Below are 17,323 nucleotides of genomic sequence, written 5' to 3'. Positions count from 1 at the left end.
CTGTGCCTCAATGACTCCATCAATATGATGGGAATCTCCCCTTCCATCATAAAACAGGAAGAAGACCCCTGGATTCCAAGGGTGTAGACATGCCTGTGGTTAAGGCCCACGCAGCTGGTCTCCCTACTGTCCACTCTCCATTCAGCAGCAAGTAAAATGTGAATCAGATCACATCACTTCCCAGCATAAAACTCTCCAAAGGCTTCCTACTGCCTTTAAAAAAAAAATCCAAGGCCCTACCTGATCTGCCCTGGCCAGCCCTTCCAACTTCACCTTCTACCCCCTCCCCATCACTCACCTGTTTCAGCCAAGCGGCCTCCACACTGTGCACAGACCCGCCAAGCTCCCCTCTGCCTCAGTGGCTCCCTCCGCCTGGACCTCTGTTCCCTCTGAGCCTTAGCTGGTTGGCTCCTTTTCAGCAGCGTCCTCCCCGCCTCCACCCCAGGCACTCTGCTATCAGCCTGTTTTGTTTTCTTGTTCTCCGGTTTACCTGTTCAGTGCCCGTCGCCCCAGCCCAATGGATGTTCCACGAGGGATTATCTGCCCAGCTCTCTGCTGCACCCCCAGTTTGCAGCCCTGGGCACCCACACAGTGGGTGACTAGCATACACATGGCTAATAAATGCGCCAGAGGCCCACCTGGTTCCGGAAGATCAAGGCCACCACGCCACCAATGAGCTCGATTATGAGGCAAATCCCAAGGATGTACATAAACTGGAAAACAAAATTCAGAGATTCACCTAGAGGGGAAGGAGAAGTGCCATCTGCTCCGAGGTCAAGCGCAATAAGGAGAATCATCTCTCTCGGAGCTCGTATCGGCTCCTGGGCCTTTCGCCCCTTCCTCCTGTGAGGACACAGGATGTGGACAGACATTCCCGGGAAAGCCTGTCGCTGGAGCTAGTGGTCAGGAAGAGTGACTCAGATGTCCCAGCCAGACTGTTATCAAGGTTTGTCCCCGGGGTCCTCAGCAGGGTCTAGGTGGAGAAACGCGATCCCCTCCACCCACGCCCCACCGCAAGCAGAGCTGGTCCTCGCTCTGGCTGACCCAGAGGAGACAGGCCTGGGCAGCATTTCCAGCTCTGCCTGCAGAGGCTCTCCACAGTGGCTTCCCAGACCCCCAGGGTGGGCGAGGGGATGCCTGAGGCTTAGAGGATACACCCCCCTTTATCACAGAAACAGGCATTGTCCAAACTGATGTCAATAACTTCCAGGCTCAGGCAGCACCAAGACTATCCTCATAGGGGCTTTTAGGGGCTTCCCGTGTGAAGGGGACAATGAGGTCAAACACACACGTGGATGCAGAGAAAACAGATCCTCCTGCCCGGCACCCCCCACTTTGGGGAGCCATCCATCTCCCGCCAGTAAGGGGGGTAGGGGGGTTGACACCCCCCTGACCCCAGGGCAGGCACTTGGCCAAGCAGGCCCATCAGAGTCCTAGGACCTTGGCCAGAGTTACCAGGAAAGATTCCCTGGAATCAAGAACCATAAGGACTGTTGGCCTGAGGCTGCTGGCCACCACTGCAAAGAGAGCCTGAGAACAGCATCGGGCGTCCAGCTGGGAGGTGGCAAGAGAGAGAGCCCGAGGGCGGCGTCTAAACCCCCGGACCCAGTATGGGCCTGCTGGTTACGTGAGCTACTGACTCACCACCAACAACTTTTCTTGGGTTTGCCTGCTCTCATTTGAGTGTGCTTTCTCCCACCTCCAACCGACAGTCCAGACCAACACAGGGTTTAAGTAAGAAGAACAGTATTCAAATCAGCCTTTCTACGCAGAAGTGGAGGAGGCTGGGCACTCTTGGGCCAACGTGCACAGACAGGCTGACCCAGGAAACCCTCTGAAAGAGCTGGTTTGAGGCAAGGACTGAATAACTGGGATGCCCAAGGGCCCAGGGGTGCTCTCCCCAGCTCTCCTGGGGACGCCAAGGACCCCACCACCAGCAGTGGCCGAGGGGTGCGTGGGGCGGACTCACCGCTTGGAGAAGGCACAGGTTGTCGCGAAGGGAAGCCAGCACGCCGATGAAGGACACGATGAACATGACAACCCCCAGGAGGATGAGGATGATGGCCGGGGCCAGAAACGCACTTTCCAGGGTTTTGTATTTCTGCCTCTCGACCTCTGCATAGACCCCCACTGACAGGACCAGGCCCCCGATCAGCTGCAGCAAGAAAGCAAGGAGTGAGAGAGGAGAAAGACTGGCAGTCGTGTGATTTTCCTACAAAGGGCTCGTCCGAGGGCTGTGGTGTCAGCCGTTAGAGGGGCTCACCTCAGGGGACTGGACGTGAGGGAACCTGTTATGGGCTGAACTGTGTCCCCCCAGATTCACATGCTGAAGCCCTAACCCCCAGTACCTCAGAACGGGACTGTACTTGGAGACCGAGGCTTTAAAGAGGTAATTACGTTAAAATGAGGTCTTATGACTAGGCCTTGATCCAATACAAATGTTGTCCTTAGAAGAAGAGGAGATTAGGACGCAGACACACACAGAGAGAAGACCGTGTGAAGACCCAGGGAGAAGACAGCCATCTACAAACCCAAAGAGAGAGGCCTCAGAGAAAACCAACTCTGCCCACACCTTCATCTTGGACTTCTGGCCTCCAGAACTGCAAGACAACAAACCTCTGTTGTTTACGCCACCCAGTCTGTGGCACTTTGTTATGGCAGCCCTAGCAAACTAATACAGACCCTATTTGGAAATGCTGCTTTAGAAGAAGGTACTGGCGAGTCAGGAAAAATGCCACTGGCTAGAGGGTCAGAGAACCTGGGTTCGAGTCCCGGCTGTGCCACTTGCTAACCCTGGGCGTTGGATAGGCATTGGACCACATGAGTCTGGGTTCTCATCTGAAAAATGGCTGAAGTTTATCATTTCTGCCCTGCTCACCCCACAGGTTTTTGCAAGGCTTTTGTGAGATAAGGAAACTGGAAACACTGTAAGTCTGAAAGCCTGGGGCCCCTGGGATGTGTATTACACAGGCAGGTCACCAAGGGAAATTTCAGAATTGCTCAGGGAGATGTGCATTTCACTCAGCACCATAAACATGGAATTTATCTTCAGAAAGACTATCGGGAAGGCCGAAAGTTGGAGCAGGAGAGCTTTTCCGGGGAATTCTTCATCATCAACTTTCCTAACGGTGGAAAGGTGACCACTGTAACAACCCATCAGAAAAAAACAGGCCAAAAAAAGCCCTTGGGGGAACCCCTTTTTTTGCTCTCAGCCTGAAAACTCTCATACTAAATCTTCAGGGAGACTTAGCAGCTGACATCACCCTGAACCCTCAGATGAATCTGTGGCTGCACTGCCACATTGCACTGGGATCCGCTATAGTGTTCTAACTGGCCCCCTTCACCCCGTTCTCCACACCAGAGTGACAGGCGAAACCTAATCAGGGCAGGCTGGTACTCTATGCGCCAAGAGTAAAAGCCACAACCCTAATCACAGCCTACACAGCCTGTCTGAGCTCACTTCTCACTCCCCCCACTTCCTCACTCTGCTTTAACTGCATGGGGCTCCTCACCGCTGGTCAAACACACGAAGTGTGCCACCCCAGGGCCTTTGCACAGGCTGTTCCCACTGCCTGGAATGCTCTTCCTCCTGATCTCCATATGGCTCTATGGCTCCCTCCGTCACCTCCTTCCCATCTTTGCTCAATTGTTACCTGCTCAGTGAGGCCTTTGAGGTCATCTTGTTTAAATGTAGAAAATCCCTCTCCTTGAAACTCCCGATCCCATTTTCCTGTTTTATGTTTTTCCCTTGTAATTGCAAGTATTTAACATACTACATTTTTTGTTTTATTTTTTTATTTTTAATTTTTTTTAATTTTTTTATTTATTATTTATTTATTATTTTTATTTTTGGCTGTGTTGGGTCTTCGTTTCTGTGTGAGGGCTTTCTCCAGTTGCGGTGAGCGGGGGCCCCTCTTCATCGCGATGCGCGGGCCTCTCACTATCGCGGCCTCTCTTGTTGTGGAGCACAGGCTCCAGACGCGCAGGCTCAGTAGTTGTGGCTCATGGGCCCAGTTGCTCCGTGGCATGTGGGATCTTCCCAGACCAGGGCTCGAACCCGTGTCCCCTGCATTGGCAGGCAGATTCTCAACCACTGCGCCACAAGGGAAGCCCTGTTTTATTTTTTAATTGTTTGTCTTCCCGACAAGAACATAAGCTCCATGCTAGGAGGGATTTTCGACCATTTCGGGCATCGCCAGCACCCAGAACAGTCCTGACATTTAGGAAGTACAACAGGCACTTACAATCAATGTCTGTCGAATGGATGCAAGCCAGGCTTCCCAACAGATCCCCTTGGGTTTGAGTCTGCCGCTGTCTACCCAGCCTCCTTCCCGTCCAAGGATTCTGACTTTCCGGGCCACACATTCCCGAGAGCAGATACACTGGACTTCACAGAGCAGAAGGCAGTGTGGGAGAGGAGCTGGAAGCCATGGTGCTGTCAGCAAAGGTCTGAGTAAAGGAAATGAGGGATAATACAGACAAGATGTGGGCCAGATGCGCCATGAGCACAGCTACCCTAGAGTCAACATCCGGAACACTGAGGAGGTGTCGGCTCCTCGAGTTACTCCTGGTCTAACCCCCGCCTTAAATTGACTACAGTGTGCCCTCAAAGTAGATCCCCTTGACTGCCTTCTAAAGAGCACCAAGACTGTCCTGGGTAAAGGGAAGTGCCTGCTTCTCCTAAGCTTTGACAAGTGGCGGGGATGCCAAAAGTCAAACAGACCAATCTTGCTTAGAAACACTGGGTAACAGAGGATTACTGGGAAGCCCTCTCCCTCGGGTCCAGGGTTCTGCTGTATTTCACAGCTAAGTGTCATTCCCCTTAGTTTGAGAGGATAATCTGGGACTACTGAGACCCACTCCCCTGGTCTAGAAGGAATGCCTTCCCAACACACATGGGCCAAAAGGTGCGAAAGGCATTGACAAACTTGGCCGTGAGCCACTTATTAACAAGTTGGCCATATCAGGAAAACCGTGAGTGAAATGATGTCATCCAAATTACCCAGTTTGGTAAATTTTTAAATTTATAAGACAGGATACACACACACACACACATACACACACACACACACACACACACACACACATACACACACACACACAGCCCTCTATAGGAAAATGGGGACCACAGGAAATAAAATCTACCTTTGATAGAGAAAGATTAACCAGAGTTATTTGGTCAGTTCATGCTCCAAAACCCAGAACATGGTGAAATCATTGTTCAAGGCTGGCCTAAGCCCTGTGGGTCCCCTGAGAACAAGGGCAAGCAGCTTTAGAGAGCCAAATTCTCCCCTTCCGAATTAGTGCAATTACAAGAAATCACTCACTCAATCACTCACTCAACCCTAACCCTGAACCAGACACAGAGCCCAGAGATCCTTCCACCCCGGAGCTGGGGATGACGGTTAAAGAAGAACCCCACAAAGAGGTGACATCTTCAGAGCCCAGGCAGAAGTGCAGCCAATATGCAAGGCCATGGGGGCAACAGAGATGGGGCTTTACCCTCTATCTTGGTGGAAAGTACGATTCTCAGGTTGTCACTGAACCAACAAGATAACATCTTAATATTTTCAGGATTGATTCCATATACTTTTGAGAGTTCTATGTTTCCTGTTGTAAAAAAAAAAAAAGCTCTTCTTGGGCAGGATGGACACAGGCCCTGACATCTTCCCAGTGCCCTAGCCTGTCCCCCTCCCTCCTTCCCGCTTGAGGCTATGCTTTTGAATTAAAGTACTGTAAACCATCTCCAAAACACCAAAGCTGTCATTGGCCTCCATTCTGAGCAGAATTGACCCCAGCCCTCTTTGTACAGGCAGTCAGTGGCTTCTTCTATTTTTATAAGCTCCCGGGACACTCCAGAACAGCCTTGCTGGGAGGAAACAAAATTTCCTTTGGTCTGATCTCCCTCCTATTACAAAAGATCACATTTTCCTTGCTAGTCAGCCTTGCAAAATTTCCAGACCACTAAAGCCAAAGGAAAGCTACTGTGGCAAATGCAGACCCAAACCTCTGGACTCCCGCACCACTGTGTACTGAGCCATCACAGGCTCGTGTCTCCTGGTCCAGCCCTCCCAGCGGCCAGCAGGCAGTCCCCAAGGCAGCTTGGCACACAGCACACGCTGATCCGGGCTCCTCGTTCAAGGGTTCCAGGGGCAGTAGGCACGGGGAGAGGCCGGCATACCCTTCCCAGGCACTTCAAGATTTCCAAATGATATTTACATCTCCAAGGACATCAGTTTATGTTTCCATGTGAGTATAAAATTAACTGTTGATGCTAGCGTGCAATTCCATCCACTCTTCTCTGCTAATTATAGTCTCTCTTCAGGGGCCGGCCACTCCAGCTCCAGCGCAGGAAGTAAATGGCCCATTTGGCAAGCAGGACAGCTTCAGCTAAACATGGCTGGGGATGAGGGGCACACGGCCATGCCCATTTGGGGCCAAAGAGGCAAAGAACATGCTGCTGGTAGCCCACGGGCCAGGACCAGAGCCCCAGACTTTGCAAGCCACATGGCATCTTCAACAGGCTGCATAGGAGCCCTGTCGCCCATTGTGAACCAGGCCCAAAGGTCCCCTCTGAGCCCTGCAGCCTGGAACCGGCTTCTTCCTCTGCAGGCTGAGGCCCAGCTTCACGCAGCTGCTGGGAAGCAGGAGGCCGTGTGAGGCATTCTAGCACCTGCATCGTCCCCTCCTTCAGGAAGCATCTGGTCTCAGCTGGCTTACCCCCAGCTGGGGCAGGTCTGTACTTCGAGGGGACCTGCAAGGACTATTTTTACCCACAAAGGCACATGCCAGGCACCTATTGTGTTCCAGACCCTGGGGGTCACAAGGGGTCCCAAGACTACACAATGGGCTAAGTCTGGAGGAGGGGAGATTAAGAGGCTAGAAATGATCTCTATGGCCTGATGAATGGAATTCAGGGGTCTTTGAACTGGGGATGGAGAAAAAAGTCAATCTTTACTTTCATTAGCCTTTAACTGAAATGTTCCTGTCACGAAAAAAGAGGAAGAACCTCAGGTCTACGGTAAGCATGCTGCAATCCCTCCAATGGGGAAGGCTCTGGGAATTTGAACAAAACTGAGGGGGAGAAAGGAAACATCAGAAAATCAAGGTGGGCTTCCTGGAGGAGCCAGTGTTTCCTAGAAGGCCCCAAGAACTGCTTCACTCTGAAACCATCTCATGGGTCACTCAAGGCTCCAGGGTTCTGTGTGGCCCAAACAAAGCACTTTTCTGAGTTTTGAGCTTGAAAGGATGTGGGGAGTAGCTAAACTCCAAGGCCTGAGAGAGATTTTAAATAAGATGGGGCTAGCAGGTCCCCTGCATCCGGCCAAGAAACCCCGGACTTCACATCCATCAGCTCTTCTGCCCCAGGACGAACCTGCCTGGCCCTAGGCTGAGCCCACCCTGCAGATAGCCACCTCCTACTCAGCACACTCTGTATCAGCTTCTCTCATGCACAGATTAGGGCTGGAAGGAGCAGTAGAGGCAGGATAAGAGATGGGAGCTGGCATTCTGGACCTTCATTTATTAGTTCGGTGCCCTTGGCCATGTCACTTCGCCTCTTTTGACCCTCACCTTTCACCTGTAAAATAGTAAAGCCTGCCGCCAGGTACAGAGTGATTATGCTGTGCCAGCATCCTGCAAAGTGCTATACCAGCATGATCTCCCTTGACCATCACACATCCTTGTACATCTAAGAAACAGCCAATCACATTTTACAAACCAGTCTCAGTGAGGCTAAGTGTCACAGAACTTAACGAGAGGCAGAGCCAGGATGTGTGGGCAAAACCTGTCTGGCCTGCCACTAAGGCTACCAGATGGGCCTTTCACTTAGATCCGGGAGATAACTGGTCTGAAATGTCTCTGCAAAATACAAAGGTGCCAATAGCAGAGCAGTGCTCCCAAGAGAATGTTCTGTGATGACAGTAACGTCCAATATGGTAGCCACTAGCCGTGTGTGGCTAGTAAGCTCTTGAAATGTGGCTTGTGTGCCTAGGGAGCCGAATTTTTAATTTTACTTCATTTAAAGTAGTTTAGATTTGATCACGTGTAGCTGGTGGCCACCGTATTGGACAGCACAGCTCCAGACCAGCTCTCACTGGACGCTGCCCCTTACCATTCTCCCCTTGCTCCTTTCTGATAGTACAGACCACCCTTATTAAAGAGTCAGGTGCCCTAACCATCCCGCCACTAGCTAGAGGAAGTTCAATTCATACTCACTGACTTCATTCAGGTGAAAGCAACCTCTTTTCCCACTTTCCCCAAGAAAGCTCAGTTCCTATTATCCCATCCCTCTTGCCCCTAAGGAAAGCAGGACACACCAGATCCAGCGCCCCCAACCCAAACGGATATAGGGCCTATTCTGTCTCCTGGGAAGGTGCCAGACCCACCTCCAGGACTACAGGGCAGTATTCTAAGCTCTGGGGCCCTGGACCCCAGCACTAAGTGCAGGCAGCCTGTGCTTGAGGAAAGGGGTTCCTCCCAACCCCAAAGGAAAGCCAGCCCTGGAGGAAACAGCAGAGACTGCCTCCTACTGCCAGCAAAAAAGCCAGCCTCTGGTCTTTGTCACTGATACTCTGCTGTCAACTCTGCCTTGACCCTGGACTTCTTTCCTTTTAAAAAACTGGACTTCAATGCAGAGAACTTGGTTAACTGTAACACTTGGTCCACGACATCCTCTGACAGTCTGCTTTTGTTTGGAACGTAAGAAGCACCACATATTAACCAGTCCTCCTGTCCTCGCTGATGTGCTATGACTCTGCTGTCACACACTGACTCTCCCATCGGTCACTCGGTCCCAAAACGAACCTCCCTAGTGTAGTGACTACAGTTTTATAACACACCATGGCATCTGCTAGGCCACACCCCTCCTTCCTGTCTTCTTCGGAAGTGTCCTGGATATTCTTAGACCTTGACTCTTGTGTAGATATTTTAGAATCATTGCATCAAGTTCCATGAAAAAACCTGGTAAGGTTTAACTAGAACCGCATTGAATCTATAGATCCCTTTGGGGAGAATCGACATCTTTATCAGGTCTTCCTGCCCAAAAGCATGATTTATTCCTTCTTTATTTACATCACCTTTATTATGACCTCTCTAATAACAGTGCTCTCCACCTCCCTCAAGCTTTTCTGTGGCTGTCTAGGCAGATCTGGGGAGAGACTTGTGGAAGTCTTTCCCAGGCTGACCCTCCAGCTAGGCCCAGGGCGGGAAACATGGCCTTTGGAAAACAAATCTCTCTAAGAAGCACAGTGGATACACCAGTCTGTTTTGCTACCCTCCTGTCACCAAGTTACAAACACTTGATTTAAAAGACTCCCACACGATAAATTAGGAGTTTGGGATTAACATACACACATTACTATATACAAAATAGATAATCAACAAGGACTTACTGTATAGTACACAGAACTCTACTCAATATTCTGTAATAACCTATAATAGAAAAAAATCTGAAAAAGAATGGATATATGTATATGTATAGCTGAATCACTTTGCCATACACCTGAAACTAACACAACTTTGTAAATCAACTATATTCCCAAATTAAAATAAAAATTAAATTAAAAAATAAAAATAACAAATAAAAGACTCCCACATGTTGTCTGTTCCCTATATTGTGAAGTTTTTTAGAGGTCTGCCTTGTCACTTTCTCTCTCACTAGATGATCGTCCACATTCCAACAGCTGGAAAAAAAAAAAAAAAAAGACTCCCACATGCACACAGCTCATTCCAGGCTGTTAAAGAGCTAAGCTGGGAGGTTTGCAAGCCCCAGCTACTCAACCCAGCTGGGGCAGAGTGGAATTTCTAATCACAAACCAGCACAAACATATGAAACACTGTGGGTAAGAGTTGACAGAGCCTGGGCTCTCTCTTTTTTTTTTTTCTTCTTTTTAAACACTTGGAGCAACTGCTCCAGACAACATTTACAAATAACTTTGTATCTTTAAATTTTATTTATTTATTTATTTATTACTTTTGGCTGTGTTGGGTCTTCGTTTCTGTGCAAGGGCTTTCTCTAGTTGCGGCGAGTGGGGGCCACTCTTCATTGCGGTGCACGGGCCTCTCACTGTCGCAGCCTCTCTTGTTGCGGAGCACAGGCTCCAGACGCGCAGGCTCAGTAGTTGTGGCTCACGGGTCTAGTTGCTCCGCGGCATGTGGGATCTTCCCAGACCAGGGCTCGAACCCGTGTCCCCTGCATTGGCAGGCAGATTCTCAACCACTGCGCCACCAGGGAAGCCCCTGGACTCTCTTTAGGAAGAGTTTAGGGGCAGGCAAATGGGGAGTGGTGTCACAAACAAGTGGTAAAAATCTTCTGAGACAAGAGGCCTGGCAGTCACCTCCTCCTGGGAAATCAGAGCAGGCCCACTGGAACTGAGCCTTGGAGGATGCACAGGAGTTTGACTTCACACCACTGGACGCTCCGTCAGCACAGGGACTGGCCCGATAGATCTGTCGGAGGAATGAATCTGAGAAATGCTTCAGATGCCCATGAGCCCAAAGAAGAAACTAGTGATGCCATTCCAGAGTAGAGCCCTCTGAGGCTTAAGGATACGATGACTTATCTGGTTAATCTGAAAACCACAGAAACAGCCAACGGGCAAAGGAGAGTCAAGAGCATATCATCTCCACCCAACACACTCTTCTCCCTGGTTTTCTTTTCCCTTCTGTCTCTGGACCCCTTTCCTTCTCTCCACCTTCCATGTGTCTGAACCAAGAGAGTCAGAGCCCACCTCCCAGGGCTCTTTTCCCACGGTGCCTGGGTGATTATCTTCCCAGATCTCAGCCCAGGTAGGGCGCCCCTTGCTGGGGTACACTCAGCAGTACACCCTGTGCCAAACCACTGCTGGTCTCCCCTCCCTTCTTTCTCTAGCCGGGCTGGCTAAGGCTCCCCTGCTCAGAGCTGCAGGCCACGGGCGGGAGTGAGTAAGATGGCCCAGGTCTCCCCTTCCCTCAGACCCTCTAAAAGCAGACACAAGCTCACAGAGGTGACAAGGGGGCTTTGTCCTAGACAGCCTCCAGTTCAGGTCCCAGCAGCCTTTCAAAACCCTCAGCTGCCCACCAGGAACTGGGCCAGGCATCCCCCATTCTTTCCAAAGTGGCGGCAAGAGGAATTTCAGGGAAGGGGGCAGGAAGGTGGAGTCCCCCATGATCTCAACTCTCCCTGACCCTCCGGGCTGCTGAGAGAAGCCACAATAAAGAAGGGAGCTGCACAGAAGGGAACAGGAGTTTGGGGAGTAGACATGGGGGGTGCGGGGGGAGATGCAGGAAATTCCAGCCGCAGGTGCAGAAGGCAGTGAGGCCCCACAGCCAGGGCTGCCTTTTCCCGGGGGACACCTGGCTGCGCTGGGCAGATATAAACTAAGGGCTGTCTCCACACAATTTTGGCAATGACAGAGCTTACTGTTGTATGTTTCTTGTTTTTAATATTACATGTAGTTTTATAGCTAAGAAAAAATAAATCGAATTGCCATATATATATATATATATATATATATATATATATATATATATATATATATATACATACATACATACATACATATGGCCCTTGGTTCATTCTTTGCACAAAATCCCACATCTGAACAGAGCCCTTTGACCCTGAACGAAGGCTGGAAGGCAGAGGAGGCAATCAGACCACAAGTGTCAATGCCTGGCATGACAAAGAATATAAATTGCCCCCACTCCAAAGAGGTCAAAGGGCAAAAGGGAAAAGGAGGCAGCATGACACACTGGAAGGAGAACTGGGGGGCGGGGGGGGGAGGATGAGAGGGGAGCCCTGAACTTTAATCCCAGTTCTGTCGCTAACTCCCATGCAACTTTGGGTAAGTCTCCCTTCCCCTCTCTGGGACTCAATTTCCCTGCTCCAAAAGGGAGATGTTTGGCCACAATCCCTAGAATCCCTTCACTGCTCCGGGAGCCCATGGCAACTCATGCCCAGACAGCCCTTGTTAGAACCCTGGCCATGAGCAGACCGTGGGTGGTCCAAAGTCCTCTCTTCTACTGAGTCCTTCTCCATGGGTCTACCCCTGCTTTCCCATCTGGCCAGGAGACGTCACACTTCTGCATGAGAAAGGTCCTACAGGGGACAGAGATGCCCTTTCCGCCCTGATCAAGGCACACACCTCCCAGCCTCCCACAGCAGCCGTGGGAAGGAGACCAACTGTTTTTTGGAAATAACAAAGCTGAAAGAGGCTAATGCCCATCCCCCAAAGCTCAGCTCAAAGCCTCCTCCCCTGGAAAGCCTTCCTGGATCACCCCAGCTATACAGATCTTTCTCCACTTGTGATCACCTATGAAATCACTAATGGGAAGCCCTCACTGGTACTGCTATTTACAATACTAACTATGCCCACTGAACAGATCATTCTGGGTATTTACTACCCAGTGCATGCAGGGCGTGGTGGCAGGACCCAGCAACACATATACCATACCATCTCTGATCTCAACAACTTCACAGTCTGCATACATGATGCAAATGCATTAGTCCCAAAAGTTCACAGGAAGTTTAGCTTAGCTCCCAGACCACATTCTCCCCACAGAAGCCATATGGAAAGTGGTTAGAGCCCAAGCCGGTTCACAGTGGCCTAATGAACCACAATGCCCCTGAAGCAAGATACCATGCAAAAGTTCCTGGCACCCAGCAGGCGCTCAATAAATGTTACTTCTCCTTTCCCAGTAAAGATGCAGTACTGTTGTAACCCTGACATTTCAAGACTCAAATCAGATGCCAGAAACCATTTCCCCTTTAGAGGCACTTTGGTCCAAGGATAAATCAGGGGAAAGAGAGTCCCTATTCTGAATTCTAAGGCAACACTCACTGATTCAACATATATTTAGTAAGTGCCTAGTATGTACCAGGCACTGGGAATAAAAAGGTAAGACCTAGTTCCTGCCCTCAAGAAGCTCAGTCTGGTAAGACACACCTGCACACCAACAAATGCAGTGGAGCTGGGGAAACACTGGGGTAGAGGTAATTGTGCAGAGGCACCAGAGAATAGGAAACGCTAAATCATGGGCAAGGAAGGCTTCCTGGAGGAGGTGAGTTTGAACTGAGTCCATTTGATGCACGTAATGGATAAGTAAGAATTTCTGAAATGGACAAGGGGTTTCAGATGCCCATGAAGGTGACATGGGGACAGCAGGTCAGCATAGCTAGAGCCAAGGACAGGCAGATGGGGGAGAGGAGGAGGCCAGGGAAGCTTGCAGAAGCCAGACCACCAAGGCGAGGTCTCTCAGGTTAAACCAAAAAGTTCATTCATTCATTTGACATCTCTTTACTGAGAGGTTGTGTAAGCCAGTGGTTCTCCAAGTTTTTGGTCTCAGGATTCCTTTTCACTCTTAAAAACTTTTGAGGACCTTAGAGTTTTTGTTTTGGGGGATTATATCTATCAATTATTTACTACATAAGAAATTAAGACATATTTTAAATATTTATTAACTCATTTAGAAATAACAATAATAGATTTACATGTTAACATAAATATTTTTTGTTAAAAATTTTCCCCAAAAAATTGAGGGGGAAGAGTGGCATGGGCTTTACATTTTTGCAAATGTTAATGTCTGGCTGATGAGAAGAACTGGTGGATTCTTAAATTTATTTTATTTACTTATTTTTTTGGCTGCTTTGGGTCTTTGTTGCTGTGCATGGGCTTTCTCTAGTTGCTGTGAGCAGGGGATACTCTTTGTTGCGGTGCGTGGGCTTCTCATTGTGGTGGCTTCTCTTGTTGCAGAGCATGGGCTCTAGGCACGCAGGCTTCAGTAGTTGTGGCACACGGGCTCAGCAGTTGTGGCTCATGGGCTCTAGAGCACAGGCTCAGTAGTTGTGGTGCACGGGCTTCGTTGCTCCACGGCATGTGGGATCTTCCCAGATCAGGGTTCGAACTCGTGTCCCCTGCATTGGCAGGTGGACTCTCAACTACTGCGCCACCAGGGAAGTCCCAAACTGGTGGATTCTTGAAGCTGCTCCTCACTCAATTTGCTGCCACATCACCATCACGTGCCCCTGAAATACTCCCTTGGGCACTCCTGACAGAATGAGAGCAGGAAAGCAAATAGTATCCTAGTATTATCATGAAAATGGTTTTGACTTCACAGACCCCTCAAAAGAGTCCCCCCACCAAGGATCCCTGGAGCACACTTTGGGAGCAGCTGTTAGGAACGGGCTGCGGGGTGGTGAGTGGGGCCCAGCTAGCAGTGAACCAACCAAACACAAAAGTCTCAGCTTTGGTGGAGCTCACGTTCTAGTTGGGGAGAAACAAATAAATAAGAAAAGTATACGGTATGTCTTGGTTATAAGTGCTATGAAGACAAAAACAGAAAAGGAGGCCAGGGAGGCTGGTAGAGGGGGCTGTCATTTTAAATAGCACAGCCAGGGAAAGTGACACTGGAGTGAAGACTTGCAGTGGGGAGGGGTGGGCGTGGCTCTGTAGCATCCACGTGGATACACAGCTGAACATCCAAGCAGCTTCCAAGACCCTGGAATGTGCCCATGTGTTCAAGGAACAGCTGCTACAGCCTGATGGGGTGAGAGTGGAGGGGAGGAGGTGAGAGGGCAGGGGTGTGGGCTGCAGAGCAGGTGGACCCTTTGAAGCTATTGAGGGGGCTCTGACTTTTGCTCTGAGTGGAAGGCACTACAAGTTTGCAGAGGAGTGATCTGATATGACTTTGATTTTTAAATGAGTTACTCTGACTGCTGTGCTGAGAACTGGGGGATGGAGGCATGGAGGTGGAATGGTCAGGAATCTACTGCAGTAACCTAGATGCTAGGTGAGAGTGGCCTGGATCAGGGTGGGCATGTGAGGGTAGCAAGAAGCAGGCAGACTGGATATATTTTGAAGTTGAAATTAGGAAAATCACTGAAATAATTTAAGCAGGGAGTCACATGCTCAGATTTGCTTTCAAAAGTTGTTTTACCAAACAGAATATGTACACAGCCCCAACTGTCATCCACGGTTTACGCATTTGTTATCATAGGGAAATGCAGGCTTGCAATGGAGAGGGTTGGCGGTCAAGCTTGGCATGGTCAGCAGGTGGGAGGCCGGGCATCACGTGCCTCCTAAGGTGGCCTCCTGTACCCCTTCATCGCCTCCCCACACAGTGTTGGTGCAGGAAATGTGTGGCCTGAACCTAATTACAAGGAAACCATAAAGCAAATCCAGAAGGCTGATGTTCTGCAGATCAAAGGCCTGGAGGCTTCAAAGGAATCAAAAGCAGTGAGGATAGTCTAGGTTAGAGGAGATGAAAGAGCCATGTCACAGTGAAAGCAATGGATGGACCTTGATTGGATAAAATATCCACTACAAAGGACATTTGGGAAACAACTGGTGAAATCTGGATATGGACAGCATAGATGATGCTCTGTTTAATGGTGATTTGTTTTCAGATGGACGACGGCAGCCTGTGGGAGAACACCCTTTTCGGAAAGCTGGATGCTGGGGTATGTAAGGGTGAGGCCACCATGGCTACAGAAAAAAAAAAAAAAAGAGTGTTGTATTTATTGAGAGAGAAGGGCTCGGAGGAAGAAAGAGAGATTAAGGGAGAGAGATGTTAAAAAACAAGATGTTAACAACTGGTAACTCAAAGGCATGCAGGCGTTCTTTGAACTCTTCTTTCAACTTTTCTGTGGGTTTAAAAAATATTTTTTTAAGTTCATTTCCCCATCACAGCTTGATTAGGCACTACTTATTTAGGGCTCCCTGTCTTGCGTGAAAGAAGGGCCTCTCCCGCCCCACCCTTCCCCAAGGAACAAAGAGGCTCCGCCCCACACATCCCGACAAGCTGGTTGTCTGCAAACAGAGCATCTTTGAACAGATAGCACCAGGGCGTGCTGGGTGTCCCCAAGCAGACCGTGGGCGGCGGGCCCTGGGTCTCGAAGCTCTTTAGAGCATCTCCCCCCAGTGCCTAGCACAGGGCCCAGCACGTGCTGTTGGTGACTGACAGTGGGCACTCGGGGAGTCCTGGGTCTGGCTTCTGGCCACTGAGCAGTTCTCCTTCCAATGGGAAGAGGGCTCATGCAGGGTGGGAGCTCAGCAGCTCCACATGGATATCCAGGCCCAGCAAGCCTCTCCCTCTCTGCTTTCTGAATTTTCCTAAGCAACTAGAGGGCAAGACCCCAGTAGGTCTTGGTGGATCAGACAAATGCAGGCAAGTAACACATGACTGTCTTCCCTGGGACTCCAGAACCTATAACATTCAAGGCCTCAGAGGTCACCCCTCATGTTTCAGATGCACTGGGACCTTTTTTGTCAAAATGAGATCCACTGTAATGCATGAACTGTAATTCTGGATCCTGATTTTTTTTTTTTTTTAATGCACTATGAGAAATATCTTAAGGATAACTGGAGAAGTTTTAACATGGACTTGGTATATAGTGGTGTTGTGGTTGTATCCAAGGACAATTTTTGTTTAAGGAGATGTATCTGAGGATATTTGGGGTGAATTGTCATGATGTCTGCAACTTACTCTGACATGGCCAAATGTTAAAATTACTGATGCTGGTTAGTGGGCATATGGGTGTTCACTGCATCATTCTTTAACCTTTTTTATGTTTCATTTTTTATTTTTTAACAATAAAAACGTTGAAGCAGCAAGCAAGATCCAAGTTCCATTTCTTCTGAGAGGAGAGCTGTTCACAGTCTGAGTCTCCCTTTGGCCTGGGAAGTCTCAGTGGCCACAGCCAGGGGCTGGCTCAGGGCGGGCAGCCTCCTGTGGCCTGGAATTAATGCCCTCACCAGATGTTTCACTAACTGCCAACTGGGGCTAAATATCGGCTGTGACGGGAACCTACCTATTATCCATCCAGCGAGCTCACTAGAAAACAGCACCCCGGGGGGGCTGTAGGACACGCTTCTCCTTGTGCGCGGGTTAGAGGCCTGGAGGAAGGGACAGAGAGGGTCACTCGTCACCTTCAATCCCATCCTTCTCTGCTTTAAGGAAATTAGGACAAGAGAAGGTGCATACGACAAACCAACAATATGATGACAGCCGGTGCCAGCTGTGGCCGAGTGACCCACCGCTCCCTGAGGCTGGGCTGGTGGGACTGGCAAAGAGCACGTGCCAGCTGAGGCCCTCTGCACTTAGGAGCTGTGTGACCTTGGACAGATCAATTCCCTCTCTGAGGGTCGGCCGCCTCTGCTGTTAAACAGGAATGATAACACCCGCCTAATGGACACTCAAAGGACCTGGGGAGATGGGGAAACTCCTTTGTAAACTGTAAGGTGCTGTAACACATAATGAGAATCCCCATTCTTTCTTTAAAAGTCAGCAGCTACAAAGACTGTTAAGTGCCTACACCTGACGGGGAGGTGCCATTATTTTTCTTTAA

The 17,323-nt window shown here is 49.7% G+C and overlaps 1 protein-coding gene and 1 long non-coding RNA gene across 5 annotated transcripts in view; one reads left to right on the top strand and one right to left on the bottom strand.

Moving 5' to 3' along the window:
• LOC309635739 overlaps window positions 1–17,323 on the top strand; it is a 191,839-nt gene that overhangs the window by 104,186 nt on the left and 70,330 nt on the right. The gene's annotated exons all lie outside the window — the stretch shown is intronic.
• The window catches only part of TSPAN15 (tetraspanin 15), a 49,856-nt gene that overhangs the window by 18,251 nt on the left and 14,282 nt on the right, over window positions 1–17,323 (bottom strand). For 2 of the 4 annotated variants that reach the window (XM_082407319.1, XM_082407317.1), the window contains exons 2-3: window positions 1,970–2,155; window positions 639–713 (exon numbers count right to left, since the gene is read on the bottom strand). The exons of 1 other annotated variant lie outside the window; for it this stretch is intronic. In XM_082407319.1, coding sequence (XP_082263445.1) covers window positions 639–713; window positions 1,970–2,155 — 261 coding nt within the window. The remainder of the gene's footprint in view (window positions 1–638; window positions 714–1,969; window positions 2,156–17,323) is intronic. One more of the 4 variants, XM_082407318.1, reaches the window with a different exon arrangement.

The sequence above is a fragment of the Balaenoptera borealis genome (assembly GCF_965194805.1).
Source record: "Balaenoptera borealis genome assembly, chromosome: 10".
Taxonomy (NCBI): domain Eukaryota; kingdom Metazoa; phylum Chordata; class Mammalia; order Artiodactyla; family Balaenopteridae; genus Balaenoptera; species Balaenoptera borealis.
The sequence above is the reverse complement of the archived record's forward strand: the minus strand, read 5'-3'. Positions and strand labels throughout refer to the sequence as shown.